Source organism: Protopterus annectens, chromosome 2.part1 (assembly GCF_019279795.1).
Source record: "Protopterus annectens isolate FY-2018-M chromosome 2.part1, PAN1.0, whole genome shotgun sequence".
Classification (NCBI taxonomy): Eukaryota; Metazoa; Chordata; order Ceratodontiformes; family Protopteridae; genus Protopterus; species Protopterus annectens.
Window position 1 is genome coordinate 956,583,599 of NC_056729.1, and position 24,297 is coordinate 956,607,895.

The following is a 24,297-nucleotide window of genomic DNA, read 5'->3' on the forward strand; positions in this document are numbered from 1 at the left end:
AGTTTCTGTGGCCACTTGTTTGAAGTAGGTTGTCAAATGAATCTGTTTCTCTGGCGTGAGGAAAGCCATCTGGGAAGTTCTATTCAAGCTTGCTCCCAGGAATATAATTTGTTGACAGGGTATCAGGTGTTATTTATTTTAAATTTATGGTGTACCCCAGACAAGTCAGCACCATTTGAACAAAGGCCAGACAATTTAAAAGTATGTCCTGGCTTTCTGCCTGAATTGGACAATCGTCCAGGTATGGGTATATTTGAATATTTCTTTGCCTGCAAAATGCAATGACTGGAGCTAGGCACTTTGTGAATACCCTGGGCGCAGTAGATAAGCCAAAGGGCGGTGCAGAGAACTGACCATGCATGTAGCCTGCTTTGAAGCATAGGTATCTTCTGCAAGACTCCCTGATAGGGATGTGCAGGTATGCTTCTTTTAAGTCTAGTGTTGCCAACCATGCATCTTTGCCTAGCATAGGAAGTAGCTGGTGAAGAGTCAGCATCTTGAATTTTGGAATCACTAAATAGGTATTTAGAGTAGAAAGGTCCAGGATAGGATGCCATGTACTGTCTTTTCTGGGTACCAGGAAAAGTCTTGAATAGAAACCTTGTCTCTTTTCCTCTTCTGGTACCAACTGAATAGCCCCCATGCTTAAGAGAGACAGTACTTGATTTTGGGCATCTGCCCACTGATTTGGGGGTAGATCTGGCCACCTGCTTGGTGTTGGTAATGTGTGGAAGTGAAATCTGTATCCTTGGGACAGTATATTTAAAACTATTTGTCCTGGGTAATGAGTTCCCAGTTTTTGGCCTGCCGACCAATCTTTCCGCCTAAAGGAGCATTCAGTTGGGAAGTGCTTGGAAGTTTTACAAGCAAGTCATTGAGACAGTTTTCCATAGGGGGAGTCTTACTACTCCCAGATTTGGATGTGGAAACCCCCCACTGCTTAGTCTTGTGTGTCCCCTGGGACTGAAACCTAGGGTTTCTGCTGTGTCTGGGTATGGATTGAGAAGACCTTAAAGGAGCTGGAAAGGACCAATTCTTACAGGGCCAATGCTTACTAAATCTAGGAGGCTGAACTTGTAAGAAATCTTTAACAGTTTGCATAGATTTAGCTTTATCTTCCATCTTTTTAAGAACTTCCTCAGCTTTGTTGCCAAACAGGCTGTCCTGATTTAAGGGAGCATCCAACAGTTTAGCTTTAACATGATCAGGCAAAGATAGCTCCATAAGCCAAGCATGCCTTCTGAGCACAGACCCAGTAACCGCAGCCCTGCAAGAGGCCTCTAATGATTCATATCCACATTGCAAAGTACGTTTTCCAACCTGTTCAGCAGAATGCATTAAATCCTGTAATTCTTCATTTTCAGCACAGTCAAAAATCAACATAATTTTCTGTTTAAGCAATCCAATAACATGTTGTTGATACTTTAACATATGAAACTGGCAGTTTAAAGCCCTAATGGCCAAGGTTGCAGAAGTGTAAACCTGCTTACCCCATCTAGCCAGCGCTCTGGAGTCTCTATCAGAAGGGGTAGGATTTTTAGCAGTAGAAGCCTTAATGCCCTTGGGTCCCTGTGAGATAGTTTCTGAATCTGCAATAGGATTTTTAAAAAAGGAACTTGTGTGAATCAGGAACCCTGTAATATCGGTCAGGTTTTCTGGGAGCAGGAGGAAAGAATCAGGGGGCCAAACTAGATTCCTATCATGTCTTTTTTAGGTATAGAGGCCTGAGCATGTGGCCTGGGCTTCGGTTTCTTAGGCATGGTTTGAGATTTAGGCCTAAATGAAGAAGGAGGCGTTGGTTTAATATGCAAGTCCGTAGGCCTGAATACACCCTCAGAAGCCGGTGCCTGTACAGCGGCTCCAGACTCATCCAAGGTAGAGACATCCGCAGGTTCCACAGTTGAAGCATCTTGCGGTATACCAGACTCCGAATGGGTCTCAGTAGAGGCCTGCGAATCAGAAGTAGCGGGTATCAGGGGCTGTGAAAGTGCCTCACTGAGTACCGGCGAACTGGCGACTGGCTTAGGAGAAGCGTCGTCAGCAGCTTTGGACCTAGGTGGCCTGTCTCTGTCTTTATCTTTGCATTTTTTTGGAATCCCGGTAGTCAGATGGCTAACTGATGACATTTCTGGATAATTAAACCAAGAACCGAAATATTTAGAGGTGAAAATATACTGACGACGGATAGTGCGCTGATTAAATAAGGCACAAAACCGACAGCAAGGTACGTCGCGGTTAGGGCCTAGGCAAGGAATACAGAATGAATGAAAATCTTTGTGAGGTATTTGCTTTCCACAAGTAATGCAATTACTAACTTTTACTGACATCGGTAAGGAGCAAGAAAAAGTCTCCCCAACGGGGTACTTAGCTTTAATTGAAGACTTTGGTTCTGAAACTCGAAAATGAAAATTTCAGGAGTCGGCCGACCAGCACTTGCGAACTGCTTCTGCTTTGGGCACCACATGGCAAGAAAGACTGATGTAATGGCATCGGCTGCAAGTTTTATACCCCTGACGACCTGACATCATGGAAGAAGGGACAGCAACCAACGCATGACCCAAGACTTTGTTAATCAGGCCGACTGAGGGCTACTGCAAGCAGATAACCCAAATGTAATGACTGCAACAGTAAAACATGAAGGACATCTTAACTTTATTGCAGGGCAAGCAATACCAGATTAAATCACTGCATAACACTCAATTTTGACATTAGATATATACATTGGTCAATGCATTTTAATGGGCTTTTGGTCTCAAAAACTGTCATGGACTTATCCATAAGATCGACTTGTACATGAATATACACAGTAACAGCTCTCATTTCTTGAAAGATTTTAGAACGAATTAGTATTTACTAATAATCAACTTTCAATATTTAGTATTCACTGTTTTAAATATTTGATTGTGCAAGCTTAGGCTTTGAGCTTGATTAAATACATTGGTTTGATCTGGCATATGACTAGTTTAGAAAGTTGAGGTTCATTAAACAAAAATGCCTAACAGGCATTAAACTAATCAAATGGGTGGTTGGCTTGTTCATGTCAGAAAGTAGACAATAAAAGGTATGGAAATAAAATCAGTTCCACTAGCTATTCCTTATTCACAACTCAGTAATTGTAACCAAACCACTAGGCAACATTGCTAGCCATTTACAAATTGATATACATTTACAACATCATTTACATCTCATTCATGGCTGTTAATCAACAAAATAGCAAGCACAAACCCATCAGGGATTACTGTAGCAATACAAGGCCCCCTAAAACAAAAAGCAATGCAGGTTAAAGTAGTTCTGCTGTAATGACTGTCTGACACTGTTTTCTGAATTTGCATTCAATGAATGCCAGTCTGCTGAAACTTTTGATTAATAATAAGTAACCTGCAAATATAAATACATCTTTCAGGTTATGATCAGAGAAACAGGGATACCAGGTTTACGTGCCAAACAAAGTATTCCTGTCTTCCCTGTAACTGTGCGATATTAGAGGTAAAATATTAAAGCCTGTTTGGGGGGGGAGGTGCAAAGCAAGAACTGCTCACTAGCAAAACACAAAAGGATCATTTGTGGTGCAGTGTAGCTTGAAGGCATTAGAATTAGTTTCAATTTTGATATTTTCACTTACCGGGCACTGAACAAGGAAGGTCACATCAGAGAGTAAATATTCTTTACAGTCACACTGAAGCCTTTGCAAGCATATGCTTTATACTCAAATTTGCCAGCAAATTTTAGATGCCCAAAAGCTAGTTGGGGGGGGGGGGTGCAGGAATTGAACATCAGTAGAGCTGTCCCTCTCCTCTCATTCATACCTTCGCACCTTTTTGTATATTTCTCTTTAACGCCTATAGCTCACTATGACATCATTATATATTTAGGTGCTAGATTCCTTAATTGCATTACATACCAATTAATAATATCTAGGATACACTGCAGTGGAAATATTAACCACTATTTCACTTATGAACATACGAATAACAAGTAATGAGAGAGCTACATGTTACTCAGGCAGAGTGTGAAGTGTCAAGGTGGGAGGCATAGCAAAACAAAAAAATGCATAAAGACACACGGCACTAAACAAGTGATATAACTTATGCTTTATAGCACTCACTATAAACAGAAAGAAAAGGACCATAATAGAAAAAATTCTTACTCTTGCAGCTTTAATTTTCTCTCTCATTCGCTCCCTCATGGAAAACTCAGCAAAGCTCGTTTCTGAAGTTGACTTTGGGATTGGAGGCAAATCTGCAGGGGAATAAAATACATTGTGTACATCTACTTACAGTTAGGTTTTTAATCCTAAATTAGTACTTTGGACTATTGAGTTTGTTGTACTATGGTCATTTATGATTTTTCCACCATCATGTGCTAAGTGCCAGAAAAAAACATGACTGTGCAAATTTTACCAGAGATGTTGATACCTGAGTATATGACAATCAGCAGAAGATTACTATTGAGTATACTTTTGTTACTACCAATTTACATTAAAGTACCTACTCAAGTAGGCTGATTCTTAACACAAAACATAAGGAAATGAACACAGACAGATAGACAGACACACACACACACACGCACACATATCAGATATTAAACACAAAACCTTGGCAGCCAGGAGCAAGATCACCTATTTTATTTGTTTTCTGTTGAGTTTGAGGTGATTTGTTCCCATTTATCATGGATTATAACATTATTGGTAGAACATACAAATACTTGACACACAAATGTGTGACATACAAAATGAGAGAATCATAAAACACTAAAAACTTCTCTTCCACCATCAGTAAACAACAGCTACAAAACCCAGATCATCTAGATAGTGGTACTGTTAGAAAAAGGGTTTTTAGTAAGTTATATGTAGGGCTTGGGTATGGATAGCAAATAGCACATATTGTAAAGAGGGTGGGGGGGGGGGCACGTTCAGCCCCAAATTGCACAGTTTTAACTACAAATGTGTATAATATTTATTAAAAAGGGATCGAAAACTACCAATTTTCAAATGCTCCTCCTAATCATCATGTTTTAAAATGCCTGTTCCAAATCTTGTGTGGTCACAGCAAGTTGAGCATGGTACGCCAGACTTCCCTCTCTCAAGGTATTCAAGCTTATACTATAGGATTTCCAGATGAACCGAAGGACCCCTCCAAAGTGTCCAGTCTTCCCCAAGGTCTTCTTTCAGTGGATGGTGCCTGGCACCCCTTTTGTTGGAGGCACCTGGATAGCATCCTCACTAAGTGACTAAACTGACTCCTCTCAATATGGAGGAGCAACTACTGTACAATGAAGTCCTCCCAGACTGCCAAGATCCTCACTCGATCATGCAGAGTGAGACCAACTATCCTGGGAAGGAATCTCTTTTCTGCCACTTGTATCCACAATCTCTTCCTTTCAATCACTACTCAAAGCTAATGGCTACAGGTAAGGATGAGGATACAAGTTTGAACAGCAAAAGGAAAGCTTCATCCAGTACAACATCTACAGTATTGCCACCATCACACAAATCTGTTGGTCAGTCTCCTGTTTCTCTCTATCCTCAGACATGAACAAGACAGTACAAATGAGTAAGTACACTTACCATAATAGCAGATGTTCGAATGATCACTGCTGCAGAAGCCTAAGCTATATGGGGGTTATATCGTACCCAGCCAGCTTCAATACATCTTCCCTGCACCCAAACTGCTGGTCAGCTCAAGATGAGTCAACTAAAATAGTCAGGTTTGTGTGCCAAACCCTTCAGATGTTCATGCCAACAGAGAGAGGGAGGGTAAAGCCCTGAGAGGACAATGCTAGGAAAAGAAAAAATACATGTACACACCCTGGAAAAAATACAGAAAAAAATAAGGGGGTAGAAAGAGGGTCTTAGCTACTGCAGCAGTGATTTATTTATTTTATTTTACATTTGTTTACCGGGAGATTCTGACTGAGCCCAAAATTAGCCCATTTTCAGCAGAGGCCCAGGGAGAAAAGCTCTAGTTACATAGTAAAAAACAATGTTAGTAGAAAAAATATAACAGGTTACATTGTAAACAGTGATACAACTGAGTGGAAACAAACAAAAAAAAACAAGTTAACAAGTTACATAGCAGACAGTGTTGCCATAGAACGTAAAAAAATATATAACAGGTTACATAGTAAACAGTAATACAACTGAGTTGAATTGAATGAAAAAAAAACAAGCAAGAGTAATACAAATAATGAAGTAAGATATAGATTAGTCACACTTTATTACATATAATTGTTGGTCATTGATCTCAAACGTTAATGTATTTCTACTGAGGGGTGGGGTGGTAGTCTCACCAATTTAGAGTTAAAATATACAGCAATAAGCAAGAGATGGGTTACAAAGAAAGATGAAAATATAAAAAATGCCACTGCCCTGTTAAGGTCGACAAAATACACAGGGAACTACAAAATAAAATAAAAATGTAAAGCCGACCAACACAGCTATTAAGTAAAAAAGTTTTAATATACAAAGTTAGCTCTTTCACAGCAAAACTGCTGCTTCATCTTCCTGAAACGTCAGCTGTGTTATAAAAATCATCATACCAAATCTTACACTAGGACTGAGAGATTAAGTACCTTTTCTTGGCAGCATTGTTCTGCCTGTGCTTTTATCAGCAATACAACTACTCCACTTGAAATCTGTAAATAGGAGGTTTGAATTGAAATGTTTTGCAAGTTGCAACACTGAGAATGTGGTTTATTGTGCTACCTCCATGACCTGTGATTGTTACTATATTGGCAAAACTAACTGTAGTTTAAGGGAGAGAATTTTTAGAACATGCAGGTGATATTAAGAAAGGCAAACAAACGAATGCACTGGCCAAGCATGTTACTGAGAATGGGAATTATGTGAAAGTTTGAGGTTTGATTATTTAGTGAATCTAATGAATGTGCAGAACTAAGGTTTGTCAGTTTAAATGTTGACAAACTCCCAGGCTTGAATGGGCATGTTTCTATTAAACCTGTCTTGAAAGGGAGAAAACTACCTCACAGAATTTTTAATTAGATATGTCATGTGGTTTATATATAAATGGCTGTCTTGGCATTTTTTATTGCAAGTCTGATGAAGCAGCAGGTTTGCTGTGAAAGTACTAACTTTGTATATTAAAACTTTTTCACTTAATAGCTGTGTTGGTCGGCTTTATATTTTTATTTTATTACAAAGGAAAGAGTCAGTGCTGCTGAACATCAGACAGGAATAACATAGGATGAACAGCACTAAATTTACTGAGTGGTCAGCCTGGTGTTGAGCAGGGGCATAACCATTTTTTAGTCAGATGGGCCTTGAGAAGAATCTTGAAATTGGAGGGGTTAGCAGTGCAATGAATGGGATGGGGAACTGAGTTCCAAATTTTGGAGGTGTGCTTTGAGAAGAAGGCTTCATCGTAGCTGCTATTGGCTATAGTGACTTCTAGAAGTAGTTTGTCTGAAGAGCGTAGGGTTCTATTGCTAGTGTAGGTTTTTACTAAATTTTTAAGGGCAGGATATTTATCTGGTAGGTCGATGATGGGATAGGAAAATATGAATTGTTTGACGCATAACAGGTTTGGATGTTCCAGTCAGTCTAGTTTGTAAAGAGCTAGACAGTGTTGTGTTCTGTATGGAAGGTTGGTGGTGAACCTGGCTATTTTATTATAGCAGGCTTCAATTTGTTTTCCTTAAATTTGTGAAAATTGGAGAAGCATATAACAGTGTGTACAGTAGATGGCTTTGGGCAATGGCTTATTTAGTGGATTGGGTGAGGAATGGTTTGGCTCTATACAGCGCACAGAGTTTTGTGTGTACCTTTTTGATCATATGGGATATGTGCAGGTCATAACTGAGGGAGTTGTTAATGGTGACACCTAGTAGTTTGGTGTCGGATACAGTCTCTATTTTGGTGCTGCTAGTGGAGTAGATGGCGAATGGGATGGGGGGTGGACATATTTTATTGTTGGTAGATAGTACTACTTTGGTCTTATTCGGGAGTTGAGTATTAGTTGTTTGGCGGAAGGTAGTGCTCAACATCTTTAAATGCTTTTTGTGGTTTTTTTGCAAGAGTTCAGGGACTGAAGTGACTGAGCAGATGAGTGTAGACACATCTGCATATTGTATAATGTTAGCTGATGTGATGGCTGAATTGAGATCACTCGCAAAATAGTAAAGAGAAGTGGGCCAAGTATGGAACCTTGAGGTACGCCTACTGAGACTGGTAAGAGTGAGGATATATTGTCTAGCCATTTAACAGCTTGCTGTCTCTCTGACAAGTAGTTATGGAACCATGACAGGGTGGATTGTGAGAACTTTAAGGTGGCAAGTTGGTACAGAAATATTTGGTGCGAGACACTGTCAAATCTTTGGGCAGTCTAGGAAAACTGATGAAACATTTACTTTTGCTGCAAGTTTACTTAAACAACTGTACTATGATCATTATGATCACCACTGCAGCAGCCTAAGCTATATGGGTGGATTAGCATAGCATACAAGGATGGGGGGAGAAGGAGGAAGGTTAAGGGTCCAGAAGCCCCTAAAGAATGGACTTGGCAAAGCCTGTGCTAGACAGGGAGAAGGAATCTAGCTTACAGTGCTTTGTAAAAGTGAGCAAAGAGGTTCAAGATGCTGCTTATAGAATCCAGCCCTTTCCAAAAAGCCAATGACGAAGCCAGGGTCCTAGCAGAGCCAGCCTTGACTCTGCCTGGATTAGTTTTACTGCAATGGGATTAACAAAACATAACCGTGAGAGAAAAAACAACTGTAAATAGTCTGCTTTGACACAGGTTGTCCATTTTTCTTACCTTTACAAGAAGTGAACAACTGAAAAGAAGTTCCAAAATATTTCTCTGTCAAGATAGTACCCACGTTGTCTGTGGACATCCGAGGTATGAAGTATTCTTTCTCCCTTATTTTTAAGTTCTGTAAAAAGAAAGGGAGATAGATGGTCTGGCTTACAGTAAACATGGATACCATTTTCAGTATAAAGGAAGGATCAGATCTCAAATAAACTATCTTTGTGGAAAATGAGATAAATGTGACCCATCATAACATCTTGCAACTCAGATACTCTTCATGCAGAGGTCAGAGCAATGAATAAAACTGTTTTCCATGTAAAGACCCTCAAGGCAGCATGATGAGCTGGTTCAAATGGAGCAATTCTATCACAAAATTAAGATCCTAAAGAGGAGTCACCAGTTTTCTCTGAGGCTTGTTAAGCAGAACATCTTTCAACATTTTCACATGAGATTGCATTGAAAGAGGGGGATCTATGGACAAAGATGCTGAAATGGTCAACAAATTAACCTTGACTGAGGAGTAAGACAGACCAAGACAGCAACTCACACAGATAATGTAAAATCACAGAAACACTAGCTCTGAATGGGTGCAGATTCATCATCATCAACAAAGATGCAACCCTCTCATCCCCAAAGGAATTACTCTCCTGACTTTGACAATGTCTTAAACTGCAATCTGATGCTCAGAATACAGATACTACTACAACTCCTCAAATACAGGGTCTAAATGTCATGCAGTTGTAGCTTTAGGACCCCAACATGCTGTAGCATTTCTTTTGAGACATTCCATCTCACATTGTCTTATGTCTTCTTTTAGGCCACCAAAAAATACAGTTGCGTAAGCAAGTTTACCATAACAGATGAGGTTTGAATAATCACTTTTGCAGTAGCCTTAGCTCGATGGTTTATATCCCACCAAGGACATAACAGCCAGCTACCTTCCAACGCTTTAGGGACCATCCTCATGCCGAAATTGTCAGGCAGCTTGAGTCTCGAGTTGAACTGACTAAAGGCAAGACTGAGCACTAAGACCTCCAGAGCTTTCCTGCCAACAGAGAGAGAGGGAAGCTGACCCCTGAAAAGATGCGACTGGGAAGAGCAAAATATAAATAACCAAACCCTGGAATAAAAAGCATATTAGAAATAAGGGGGATGGAGGGAGGAAGAAGCTACTGCAGCAGTGATCACCAGAACATCTACTATTATACTAAGTTTACTTACATAACAGAGAGAGAGAGAGAGAGAGAGACACAGACAGAGAGAGGAAGGCTGAGCTCTAAAAGGATAATGCTGGGAATAGCAAAAAATAAATAACCAAACCCTTGCATAAAAAACACACTAAAAATAAGGGAGATGAAGGGAGGAAGTGGCTACTACAGCAGTGATCACCCGAAAATCTACTGTTATGGTAAGTTTACTTACACAAAGTACAATTGTGTACCTACCATAAATGTAGATGTTCGAGTGTATTCACTGTTGCAGTCATTACTCTTGGGTTATCCTGCTGGCAGGCTACCCGCAGTCGGCCTGAATTCCAAAGTCTTGTTCTGGCGTCGGTTGCTGTCACCTCTTCCATGACGTCAGTGCGCCAGGGGTATAAAAGATGCAGCCAACTCCATTTTCTTCAGTTTTTCTTGCCCCAGATGTCAGGTGCCCCCAAAACGGTAGACTAAATTATGCCAATAAACATGCATGCACTAAAGTAAACATTTTCTTCATCTACAAGCACATACACCACATAGGTTGTATAGAATAGAGAAGCACAGATAAGACCCAGCAAAAGAAAGGGGGATTGAGGGAGGGTAACCTGGACTGCAACAGTGAATACACTTGAACATCTACATTTATGGTAGGTACACAACTGTACTATGTTCATCGTGTTTCACTGTTGCAGTCATTACTCTTGGGTTGAATCCCAAAGCTGAGGATGGATGGCTGGGCTAAATAGGATTAGGAGAGGCTAAGAGGCCCTGCAGAACTGCAGTGGCAAAGCCTGCTCTGGATTTAGAGTAGAGAGGTAAGTGGCAGTGCTTTGTAAAAGTGTGCACTGAACTCCAAGTTGCAGCCTCTAAGATGTCTTTGGTTGGTACTCCTCTGAGGAAGGCTGCTGAAGTGGCTGCTGCTCTGGTTGAATGTGGCCTAATGCCCTTAGGCACTGATTTGCCATGCTGTGAGTAGCAGAAATGAATGCAATGGCCTATCCATTTTGAAATAGTCTGTTTTGAGATAGCCTTTCCTTGTGATCCTGCAGCACATGCCACTAAAAGTTGCTCAGTCTTTCTGAAAGATTTAGTTCTGTCCAAGTAGAAGCGTAGCTGTCTGTGTATGTCCAAGGAATGCATAAGTCTCTCACCCTTGTTCTGTGGGTTTGGATAAAAGGTATGCAAGTGAATGGTTTGATTAAGGGCCACACTGGACACCACCTTAGGCATAAATGTAGGGTTCGTCCTCAGAGAAACCCTGTCTGGATGGAAAATGATAAAAGGTTCCACAGCCATGAGTGCCTGCAACTCAGAGACTCGTCTTGCAGAGGTTATTGCTAGGAGCAGAGCTGTTTTCCAGGATAAGAATTTTATATCAGCTGTTGAGGCTGGCTCAACAGGAGACAGAGTGAGTTTTTCCAATACATAATTGAGGTCCCATGCAGGTATTGGTGCTCTCCTTGGAGGTCTTACGTTTTTGGCCCCTCTGAGGTACTGTCTTATTAAAGGATGAGAAAAGATACATGGTTCCGTATTGTAATGGGCTGAAATGGCAGAGGGATGAATCCTTAATTGACGAAAAGGATAGGCCTTTGTCCAGCATCTCACTTAGGTATTGTAAAATCTGAAGAATATTTGGTACAAACGTGTCAATTCCTTGTTTCTGGTTCCAAGCACAGAATCTCTTTCATTTTTCTGTATACGTTTTTCTGGTACTGGGCCTCCTGGCCTCCAAAATAGCATCCATTACAGCTTTGGAGAGAGGAGTGTTCTGAATGGCTACATTATTCTCCATGCTGCCAGATTTAAAGTCCTGAGTTGGCTGTGCAGGATCTGATTGTTTTGTTGGGTCAGTAAATGAGAAGTGTGAGGCAATGTCCAGGCTGGACCTTGAGACAAGTTCTTTAGGATTGGGTACCAGTGCTGGCGTGGCCAGTATGGGGCAATCAGTATCATTTTTGGCTTCTCTTGTCTGACCTTTAAGAGTACCTTGGGGAGGAGAGGTAGTGGAGGAAAGGCATATACTGTTAGGTTTTTCCAGCTGAAGGATAGGGCATCCACTTTCCATGCTTGCTTGTGATAAATCCTTGTGCAGAATCTCTGTAGATGGCAGTTGTGAGGGGAAGCAAACAGATCTATGTCTGGGCATCCCCATTTCCTTGTTATCATGCTGAAGACTTGTGGATCCAGTTCCCACTCGTGGGGATCCATGAGGTTTCTGCTTAGTTCGTCAGCCAGAGTATTTATTTTTCCTGGCAGGAATTGTGCTTGCAGGTGAACTTGATTAGTCAATGCTGTGTCTAACAAAGTCATGGCTTGTCTGCAGAGGGGGTAGGAATGTATGCCCCCCTGCTTGTGTACCACATGACTGTAGTATTGTCCGTCTTTATCAGTAGTTGTCCTGGATGAAGTAGATCCTTGAAAGCTGTCAGGGCATTCTGAACAGCTTGCATCTCTTTTTGATTGATATGAAGATGGATCTAGTTTGCGGGCCATGTGCCCTGAATACATTTTCCTGCTGTGTGGGCCCCCCAGGCATAATCTGATGCATCCGCTGTTAGTGTCTGCCTGGCTGTGGGTAAAGTGAATGGCTGTCCCTTGTTGTGGTGACAGGCCTGTGCCCACCATCGAAACTCCTGTTGCAGGCAGGGAATGAGGGTAATTAGAAGTTATGTACTCACCATAACGTTCCATCTGAGTAGGTGACTTCATTCGGATGCAACCTGTGGGTATCGGATCCGATCTCGGATCCGAGCCGGCAATTCAAAAGCTTAGGCTCCGAGCTCCTAGCTCCTCCCTCTTACCCATAACCCCTTGCCAAGCCCTGACTGACCTCAGATTGAGTTTGCCTCAAAATACTGACCACAGTATACTAAAACAGCATAAATACTCGCTCTATAAAGGTCAGGGGGATGGAGGGGGGGATGGTTGCATCCGAATGAAGTCACCTACTCAGATGGAACATTATGGTGAGTACATAACTTCTAAATCTGAAGTAGGCAGACTTCATTCGTCTGCAACCTGTGGGACAGAGTCCCTAGCTACCTGAATCTTGGGCGGCCGTCATGGAAGGATGTTCGAGCACCGCTGTGCCAAAGGATGCTCTTCCTCTAGAAACAACATCCACCTTGTAATGAGAAATAAAAGTATGAGGCGAGGCCCAAGTAGCTGCAGCAGATATCATCCAACGAAACACGGGACTTAAAGGCTGACGAGAAACTGCCCTAGTAGAATGAGCCGTAACCCTCTGAGGAGCAGGTCTGCCTGAAGTGTCATATGCCTGCAGAATGCAATTAGCAATCCATTTAGATAGAGTGACTTTAGATACTGCTTTACCCAGAGCAAATTTAGCAAAGGAGACGAACAGCTGATCTGATTTCCTGTGGCCAGCTGTCCTGTTAATATAAAAACGTAATTGTCTATGAACATCCAATGAATGCAATTTGTATTCTCCTTTGTTTGAATACTTGGGAAAGAATACAGGCAAATTGATTGACTGGTTAATATTGGATTCAGAAGAGACCTTCGGAAGAAAAGATGGATTGGTCCTGAGGCACACCCTATCAGGGAAGAAAGAAAGATAAGGCGGTTTGACACATAGAGCCTGAAGCTCAGACACCCTTCTGGCTGAAGTGATAGCTACCAGAAAGGCAGTCTTCCAGGAAAGGTATTTTAAATCAGCAGAAGCTGCAGGCTCGAAGAGAGGAGCAGTAAGGGCCTGCAGGACTAAAGACAAGTCCCAAGGCGGTACAACCTCCTTGACTGGAGGCCTTAACAAAAACTCCTTTGAGAAAAGTTTTGCATAATTTCGCTGTCATAAGGGAGCTGTGTCATGACCAATGTGATAATGCGAGATAGCCGCCAATTGTACCTTAATCGTGGAAGAACTAGCCCCTTGATGAAAGAGGTCTGTTAGAAAATCTAGCACCGCAGAGATAGGTGCTGAAAAGGATCCACAGTTCTCTGTCCTGCCCATAGAGAGAACCTCTTCCATTTACTCCGATAAACCTGTCTGGTGGAAGGTTTATGAGCAGCCACCAAAATGGCTTTGACCGGTGAAGAGATACCGGGAGTCCTAATTAAGGTTGGAATTGGAGCAGCCAAGCTGTCAACTTCAGGGTCCAGATTGGGAACTGGCATTCCCAGAGGGTGAGAGATGAGATCCGAATTGGATCCAGAATCCATGGTGGATTGATTTTGTGAGACCATACGAAGGGGAACCAAGGTTGTCGAGGCCAGAATGGGGCAATGAGAATCATTCTGCTCCCCAAACTGTTGGCTTTCTGCAGAAGCCTCTGCATCAGAGGAAGTGGAGGGTAGGCATAAAGGAGACCGGGAGGCCAAGCATGCACCAGAGCATCCTCGAACTCCTGGTGGGGAAGCAGAGCGAAGAAATTGTCGCATTTGGCGTTTGAGGGAGAAGCAAAAAGATCGCAACAGGGTTGCCCCCAAACGGCAAAAATCTTCTTCGCTACTTGAAGATTGAGGGACCACTCGTGTGGAGAAAGGATGGTGCGACTGAGCTTGTCCGCAAGGATGTTGGACTTTCCCGGAATGTGCGTTGCTATCAGAAAGCGTTTGGTGGAAATTGCCCATTCCCAGACTCTCATGGCCTCTCGACAAAGGGACCTGGTTCCTCCCTGCTTGTTGATATACCAGACTACGGACATGTTGTCTGTCTGAATCGCAATAGTCCCTGTAGGAAGAACGTGGTGAAGTGCTTGCAACGCTAGGAGCACCGCCCTCATTTCCAGGACATTTATATGCAATGACGTCTCTGTGGGATTCCACGTGCCTTGGACAATCTTTCCCAGAATGCCCCCACCCGAGGCAAGAAGCGTCCGTGGTCACTGTGGCTCGGGAAATGCAGCAAAAGGTCTCCCTGCTAGGGGCTCCGGAGAAAGAAGCCACCACAGAAGGGAGTCCCTGCACGCTCTGCTGACCGCAATCGGAGCGTTTAGAGACGAACAAAGAGGAGACCACTGAACTTGAAGGGTCCATTGAAGAACCCGCATGTGTAAACGGGCATGAATTAGAAGCGGGATAGCTGCCGCCATAGAACCTAGGGCCCTCAGGACCGAAGCTGCAGTTGGAGATGGTTGCAGGATTGCTGTCACATGACACCTCAGGCTGGCGATACGGTCTGGGGTGAGGAAGGCTCGCATTGATCTGGTGTCTAGTCTTCCTCCTATGAAATCTATAATTTGAGTTGGATTCAGAAAAGATTTCTCCCAGTTGATCGTGATGCCCAGCCTTGGTGCTAGTTGAAGAAAGTAATCCCTGGCTGAGCACAGAAGATGCCTTGATGATGCCGTCAGGAGCCAGTCGTCCAGGTACGGAAAGACCTGTAATCCCTGGAGCCTCAGGTGGGCCGCTACCACCGCTAACACCTTGGTAAACACCCTGGGGGCTGAGGTGAGACCAAAGGGGAGGACCCTGAACTGATAATGACTGGCTCCCAGCCAGAAGCGAAGAAACCTCCTGGATCGTCTGTCCATCCGAATGTGGTAGTACGCATCCTTGAGGTCTATGGAACACATCCAGTCGTCCTCCCTCAAGAGGGGGAGTATAGATTGCAGGGTGACCATCCGGAACTTTTGCTTGGTTACTGACAGGTTCAACAGGGAAAGGTCTAAAATTGGTCTTAAGTCCCCCGTCTTCTTTGGCACCAAAAGAACCTGGAGTAAAACCCTAATCCGCTTGATCTGGGGACGCTGGATGGCTCTTTTTCCTAGCAGCTGCTCGATTTTGATAGCTGCCGCCTCCCTTTGGTCGGGTGGAACATCTGGGAGGCTGCGAGATTTGGGAATCTTGAATAGGGGTATTGAATATCCTCTGGATATAAGTCAAAGCACCCAACTGTCTGTTGTTATGGACTCCCAAGAAGTCAGGTGCATCGAAAACCGCCCCGACTGCCTCCAGAGACGGACAGCCGGGCAACCCTTCAGGGCTGCTGCGTGGGTCTCTCAGAGAAGGGTTCTCTGGACCCAAAATTGCCAGGAGCCCCCCTGCCTCTGGCACGACGACCTCCCCGTCCTCCTCTGCCACGGAAGGACTGGTTATCCGGAGCAGGTTGGGACTGCTGCGACTTCCGGAACCACATCTTCTTCTGTCCCTTTTGGTTCTTAGAGAAGGACCTCTGGGAAGCTGAGAAGCGGACTCCGACGGCAGACAGCGTCTTCCCGTCCTTTTCGCTCTGGACTAATGTCTCGCGAACAGTCTTGCCAAACAAGGCAGAACCATCGAAAGGGGCATTCGCGAAGGTCGCCTTGAAGGGCTCTGCAAAATCACAATGGCGGAGCCAGGCCTGTCGCCTCATGACAAGGCCTGCTCCGCTGGCTCTAGCAGCTCCCTCAGTAGCATGAGACAGCAGCCACATAGATGTATTGGATACTGACCTGAGAGTGGCCATTCGGGTGGAGTAAACCTGTTTATCCTCACTCGAGATGGACTCCCGGGGGAGATGCAGCGTATTCTTTAATCAGATCCCGCTGCATCCTAATGACATGTGCCATGTAGTTCAGCGCTCTCAAGGAGAAGGTCGCTGAACTAAAAACTCGCTTCCCAATGCGATCCATCGAACGGGACTCCTTGCCCGGAGGATGGACAGAGGGACTCTCCTGGGCCAATTCCCTCTTCGTGGCTGCAGCCATCATCATGGCATCTACTGGGGGACCCTTACTCCAGTGGGTGCGGTCTGATGGAGGAGAAAGAATGCGGTCCGGGCGCTTAGGGATAGGCTCAATGGTGTCCGGATCCTTCCACGCCCTGATGGATATAAGATCCACCAGGGGTCAGCAGGAGGGGACACCCAAGAGGTAGAAGGGCCCGCCTCGAATGCCTCCAAGAACACAGACTCATCCGAAGAAGCCTTGGGGGCAGACCACCCCCCCCGATCCTTAACATCTCCATGATGTCTCCAAATGAGACGTCCTCGGGGGGTGACCTAGGGAGCCTTCCCTTCATCCAAGTCCGTGTCTTCAGTGACGGACTCAGGGAGTCCATGTGCCTCCTCTTGCACTTACGCTTCCGAGGTACTTCATCGGGGCTGTCCGAGGAGTACTCTTCAGCAGATGGATGTTCCAAGGGAACCACTTGGGACATCGAGGCGGCTGTCCCTGGGACCGGCTGGTGGGGGCCTGGCCCAACTGCAATGGAGTGCGGGATGGAGCCGTGGCAGGGACCGGGGTCCGGATGTCCTCGACAGTGCCCTTTCCATAACGTTGAAAGCCGAGGGGAGCCAGCTTCTCTAAGCCCGAGCCGACCCCCACTCGGATCCGGCGTGCGGATCGGAGTTGGAGCAAACCGTCGGATCCGAGAGACCAGTGTGCTCCGACCTGGACGGAGCCGAAGACACACCAGCTCCCTCGATCCGAGGCTCGGCCCTCGGCTCGAGAGGTCGGGTCCGGCACCAAGCACTCAAGGGATGGGACGGATCCGAGGTGCGCCGACCTATCGGATCCGACCCACCCCGGATCCAAATCTGCACGGCGCCGAAAGCTCCGAACCCGTGGTATGGGTCGGAGAAGGAGCTAATGGGCGAAAAAAGGGTGAAGCCCCTCCCGGATGGGGGCTAGGAGCACTCCCATTTGCATTTGGGCCTGGATGAATTTCCTCATCATCCGTCCATATCAGCTTCGCTCATTGAAAAGGTCGATCTAGAGGAGGCCACCGGCGGACCTAGAGAGCCGTCTCGGTGACCTCCTGGAAGGGCTAGCCTCCTCCTCCTCGGGTCCAGGAGAGAACCGAGGGAGTGGAGCCGAGGAGGAGGAAGGCTAGAAGGCACAGGGGAGGCCCGCTTAGATGGAGGAGCCGAACCAGAAGCTTCGCTCTCCTCTTGTGGTGCTTCTCCTGTGCCTCTCCTTCTGTCTCTCCCTAGAAGAATCCTTCCCCTCCGCAACTTTAAGGGAGGTTGAGTCCCAGCCGGAGGGGAGAACTCACAGCAACAGGTTGCTGACTGGAAGGGCAGAGGCGAAGCAGTATCTGGGGGTAAAAGACCGCCAGCACCAACTTCGACCTCCGTTCCCTTAAAGCCCGGGTTGAACCCTGCACAAATGGTACAACCAGAAGACAGGTGTTCAACCCCAAGCATGAACTTGCAGTGTGGCCATCTGCTGGGGACAGCTTATGGCCACACTCGGTACATTTCGAAAAAACAGCCTTAGGGGCTTCAGACATTACACCTAAGGCCTAAAACACACACACACCAAACAAACTACGAAAACCCGAGAAAAATTAACTAAAGAGGGAGGAAAGCCTTAAACACACACAACACTAACTAGATTAATAACCAAAAAAAAGAATTTGAAAACTTTTCCTGTCAAAAAATCTACACTTATCTCAACCACGCCAGGAGCTCTAGAATTCCGTTGCTTCTTGAAAAGCGGCAAACGAAATCTGAGGTCAGTCAGGGCTTGGCAAGGGGTTATGGGTAAGAGGGAGGAGCTAGGAGCTCGGAGCCTAAGCTTTTGAATTGCCGGCTCGGATCCGAGATCGGATCCGATACCCACAGGTTGCAGACGAATGAAGTCTGCCTACTTCAGATTTAATGTTTCCAGGCTGTGGCAATGTTGAGTCCAAACACTTTTTAGATACCACTGTAGCTTCCTCATATGCAGTCTGGCATATGGAATTAGCAGAATGCAGGATGCCATGAAGCCCAAAGCCTGCAGAATTTTTCTTTCAGATAACTGGGTCTTTGTTGCCAACATTTTGAAGTAAGAAGTCGGTTGCCTTTGTTTGTCTGGCGTGAGATAAGCCATCTGGGCAGTTGTATTTAAGCTTGCATCCAGGAATATTATCTCTTGAGAGGGTACTAGTTTTGATTTCTTTTCGTTTACTGTGTACACTAGGCAAATTAGTAATCTTTTTATAAATTCCAGATGGTTTAGTAGAATGTCTTTGGTCTCTGCTTGAATAAGGCAGTCGTCCAAGTAAGGATATATTTGAATTCCTCTTTGTCTGCAAAATGCAATTACTGGTGCCAGGCATTTTGTGAAGACCCTGGGCGCATCCAAAGTTATGAGCCAAGCCTTCTTGCCCAGCATGGGCAGTAGCTGCTGCAGAGTCAACATTTTGAATTTTGGAACGTCCAGAAATGTGTTTAGAATAGACAGGTCCAATATTGGCCTCCAGGCTTTGTCCTTTCTGGGCACCAAGAAAAGTGTTGAGTAAAATCCTTGTCCCTGTTCTAGTTGTGGCACTCGTTGAATGGGCCTCATGTCCATGAGGGATGAAACTTGTTTTTGTGCCTCTGCCCATTGATTGTAAGGCAGGTCTGGCATATCTTTTGCCCTTGGCAGGGTGTGAAAGTGGAACCTGCAGTCCTGAGACACTATGTTTAAGACCCATTTGTCCTGGGTGATCATGTGCCAATTTTGTGAAAAAAGTGTTAGTTTTCCCCCTAAGGGGGCTGCCAAAAGATAAGTGCTTGGTTCTGGCAGAGGAAAGTCATTGGGACTGTTTCCTGTATGGCTGTGATTTGTCTTCTCTGCTTTTGGAGGTAGGAGCACCCCATTGTTTAGGCCTGTATGAGCCTTGGGGCTGGGATCTGCCTCTAGGGCGTCTGTATCTGCCTCTTTGTGGTGTGTCAGAAACTGGAAAGGACCAATTCTTTGTAGGCCAGTTCCTGCTAAATCTGGGTGGCTGTACCTGTAAGAAATCCTTAATTGTCTGCATAGATTTTGATTTGTCCTCCATTTTCTTCAACACCTTTTCTGCTTTAACACCAAAGTATCATGCTGTAATGGAACATCTAATAATTTTGCTTTAACAAGATCAGGCAGATTCTGTTCCTTTAACCAAGCATGCCGCCTAATGACAGAACCCATAACAGCAGCCCTGCAAGAGGCCTCCAGAGAATCAAAACCACATTGCAAAGTATGCTTTCCCACTTGTTCAGTTGCATGCAATAAATCCTGCATTTCTTTGTTTTCTGCACATTCAGAATTTGCTAACATTTTCTGTTTAAGCGGTGACAATAAGTACTGCTGATATTTAAGCATATGAAATTGACAATTTAACGCCCTCACAGCCAAGGTAGCAGAAGTGTAAACCTTTTTCCCCCATCTGTCCAGGGCCCTTGAATCCCTATCAGAGGGGATAAGGTTTTTTGCAGTGGAAGCCTTGACCCCTTTGGGACCCTGAGAAATAGTTTCTGGGTCAGCAGCAGGATTTTTATAAAGAAATTTATGTGAGTCTGGAACCCTGTAGTATCTGTCTGGCTTAACAGGTGCAGGGGGTAAAGAGTCAGGGGACAGGCCGGACTCTGAACATACATCATCTATGTTATGTCTTAGAATACTTCAAGAATGAAGACAAATACAGTTCTTTCTCTCTTTCAGTGGTTTTTATTATCTACCGTTCACACGTGCGGGAGCCTCATGGAAAGCACCAGGGAGACTCTCAGAACAAAAGAATAAATAAGCTTATATACTGGTGATATTGCTGACAGTACAAAAATATAAAAATGAACCAATTAGATCATTATACAGGGCAATTAACCAATCAAAGGTTTACCCGTAAACATAAGACAATTCACATCATCATATCTCTGGGTAAAGAAGAGAAAATCGGATGCATTTCCATAAAAGGCACATTTCCTGCTTTCAGACAGACTCTTGCTTTTCAGCATTTTCTCGTAGCTCAGAGTTCATAATAAACAATACGTTTTAATACATACAGACTGTCACATACTCAATTCCCTCAAACACATGCTTTGACTGTTCATACTCTATAATCCTCCATTTGATGCTGTGTAAGCATCACCATTTAACCTATCATACATTTGTCCCAATTCTAGCATAACCATGCTACTGGTCTTTTCATTATTTGAAGATGTTATCATTTTATCATCTACATTCATAGTTGCAGGCATATAAAAATTAGGCACTTTTTCCACAGTTTTTGAAGACATTAATTTCGAGATCAGTGCTTTGATTAGGAATAAGACAAGAAAAGCAACAATTGCTAATACTGCAATTAATAAAATCAGCTTCAACAGTCCACCTCCCCAACCTGAGAATAGGTTGGTTAACCATGCCCATGTTGAACAATCGGCCTCCTTGGCCTTTGAGAGTTCAGAAATTCTTTGTATCAGTTCAAGATGACCTTCAATTTCGTGCTGATTGTCAGGGATAAACTTACAGCACTCCTCCTGGATTAAAGCGCAAGTTCCTCCCTTCACCTCAAGGGTGAAATCAAGGGCCATACGATTTTGCAGTACTACAGCCCTCATAGCAGTCAATTCATCAGTCACTAGTTCTAAGGCAGAAAATGTAGCATTGCTTAGTATTTCAAGCAATTTAGATAGCTTTCTCAGTTCCCAAATTGATTTCACTGCTCCGTATGATGGAATTATACCAGCCCATGATATGACGTCATCACCCAAGTCCATATGGGACAGTTCTTTGGTACTAGCATGAGCTAAGTCATGATGATAAATCCATGAAGCATCAACTCAACCTACAGGATTGACAGGCTTCTTAACCTCTCAAATGTTTCAAATTTTACCTTTAAGTAATGCAGATACATGTCGAATAGCTGGAACCAGGTAGCCCAGGAAGCAGCTACCAGACCAGTCTCCTGGTAGCCATTTATATGCTTTTCTTCCGCACACAAAATAGCAATTTTCTACTTTAATGGTGATGTTGATAGGTTTGAAATGATCCCCGGCGTCCTGTAGTCCTTGGAATATTTTTGAATAAACAGTTTCTATTTTCTGAGAAAAATTAGCTATAGAGTCTTTAACAAGTCTTTTTATAGGTGAGAAATCTGTTACACAACCCGAATTGTCTGCAGTGCAGTTATATACCACTGTTTTGTTACAATGGCTCCACCCGACTCTGGTTTTACCCAGTTTTTGAAAACACAGTTCCGTTTTGACGGAGGGACAACTGTAATGCTATTTTGTCCTTTGAAATAACATTTGATACATCATAGATCAAATTTGTCCAGGTTTCATTAACTCCTAAAGGGACTATATTTAGCATCAATCCCCCATGAACAGTAGGAATAGCTGTGCAAATCCAACAGTCTGAGACGTTGTGGGATGATGCATATGCATATTTAATGGCTTGATAGGTACTGAAAGGTGGATGCCATACAGCTCATTTGGTATGAGTCGTAGTTGAAGCAGGAAATAGAAATGGCCATTGTAGAGCTCACTGCTCTGTCTTGAACCTGCGAGGGCTGATATAACAGTGGAGGACCTGTAGGGCTGGGGGAAACCAGGGGTTATCATCCTCAGATGATTCAGTTATTTGTAATTTATTTAATTCTTGTACAGGATATAATCCTTTAAAGGGCGGTTCCTTTAAGCGTTTACCATTTGCTACATCTAGATTAGTCACAGTATGCCGCAGTTCCTTTATCTGCTCTTTTAGTTTCTTTTGATTATCTTTAAGACTACTGATGACCGAATCCTTTTCCCCTTTCTTTAGCTTCACACATCCAATCATTAAAATCTGCCAAACACAACCCTGGTAATCTTTCTTTCTTTTTTAACTTCTTTTGCAAATTAATCAATATATCTTTATTAAAGCTACCATTTTCAGGAAAGGCAAGGTTACCGTCATTTTTAGTTAGGGCGATCCACTGCTTTAAAAACATACAACTGTCCCGGAAAAAAATGATAAAACATATAACCAGCTGGTGTATCTCTTTCTGGCTCATTTATTTTTCCCGCACTCGCTCCCATTTTCACTCAATAAGCTATACTTGTTTAACACAGGTTTAGCTAAGGCATTATATAAACGTCTTTTTACTCCACTATCATTCCTCCTTTCATACTTATGACGCCAGTATTTCCGTATTACCCCACTCTCATACTGCACAATTAATGGCAGAGAAGAAATGCATGCCACTTATCTTAAAACAACTGAATGAGAGAAATGAAATTTTTCTTCTTTAAGGCAGGCAGGCACAGAGATGAAAGAAAACACTGCAAAAATAGAAAAATCTGTTATGGGCCCTTTCATTAGCAGTATTTCTTCCACTTCCTGACTGCTGCAGCTTGTTCCCAATTCCGATCCGAGTAAACGGCACCAATTGTTAGGTCTTAGAATACTTCAAGAATGAAGACAAATACAGTTCTTTCTCTCTTTCAGTGTTTTTCATTATCTACAGTACACACGTGTGGGAGCCTCATGGAAAGCACCAGGGAGACTCTCAGAACAAAAGAATAAACAAGCTTATATACTAGTGATATTGCTGACAGTACAAAAATATAAAAATGAACCAATTAGATCATTATACAGGGCAATTAACCAATCAAAGGTTTACCCGTAAACATAAGACAATTCACATCATCATATCTCTGGGTAAAGAAGAGAAAATCGGATGCATTTCCATAAAAGGCACATTTCCTGCTTTCAGACAGACTCTTGCTTTTCAGCATTTTCTCGTAGCTCAGAGTTCATTCAAAGTTCATAATAAACAATACGTTTTAATACATACAGACTGTCACATACTCATTTCCCTCAAACACATGCTTTGACTGTTCATACTCTACATCTACAATGTCTAAAACAGGAGGAATAGCAAGAGGCCTGTGCTGAGGTAGTAAAAGAAAATCTCTAAGCCTTTTCTTAGACTGAGTAGTACTGGCTCTCCCAGTGGAAGTGCTCCCTCATGGTATGGAGGTTTTCCCCAAAAGAAAAATCCTCAGGAGGGGAGGCTGAAGAGATAGATTCTTCAGCATCGGAATCCTCATAGGGAGGGAGGGAGTATTCTTGGTCAGAAGAGGAACCAGAGGAAATGAAAACCTGATCTGAAGATTCATATTCTGTCTCTTGCCTAGGCCTCTTCTCAGGAGGGGGATTGGAACCCCTGATCAAAGTAATTAGGTCTTTGGCCATTTTGAGCATCTGTTTTTCAGGCATGGAGGCCTGTCAATGGGCTTGCTGTACTTGTTTCTTTGTCTTTAGTGGTGCTTTAGTTTTTGCCGTTGTAGTTGGTTTTATATATAAAGTACAGTTTTGTACCTACCATAAATGTAAATGTTCGAGCGTATACACTGCTGCAGTCATTACAGTTGGGTTATCCTGCCATCAGGCGGTTCCCCAGTCGGCCTGAGTTCCAAAGTCTTGGTCTGGCATCGGTTGCTGTCACCTCCTCCCTGACATCAGTGCGACAGGGGTATATAAGATGCAGCCGACGCCATTTTCTTCAGTTTTTCTTGCCCCAGATGTCAGGTGCCTCTAAATAGGTAGGCAATTCCAATTGCTAATAAAACATACATAAGAAAAGCAAAAAACAACTTACAGCTACCAGCAAATACTCCCCATAGGTAGTAAGGGTAGAAGACATAGGTACGCATAGGACAGTAAGTAAGA

General features: G+C 43.7%; 1 protein-coding gene across 1 annotated transcript in view; it reads right to left on the minus strand.

Annotated features, from left to right (window-relative positions):
- The window catches only part of CC2D2A (coiled-coil and C2 domain containing 2A), a 3,655,067-nt gene that overhangs the window by 3,468,354 nt on the left and 162,416 nt on the right, over nt 1-24,297 (minus strand). The window contains exon 4 of the mRNA XM_044062582.1: nt 4,148-4,239. Coding sequence (XP_043918517.1) covers nt 4,148-4,239 — 92 coding nt within the window. The remainder of the gene's footprint in view (nt 1-4,147; nt 4,240-24,297) is intronic.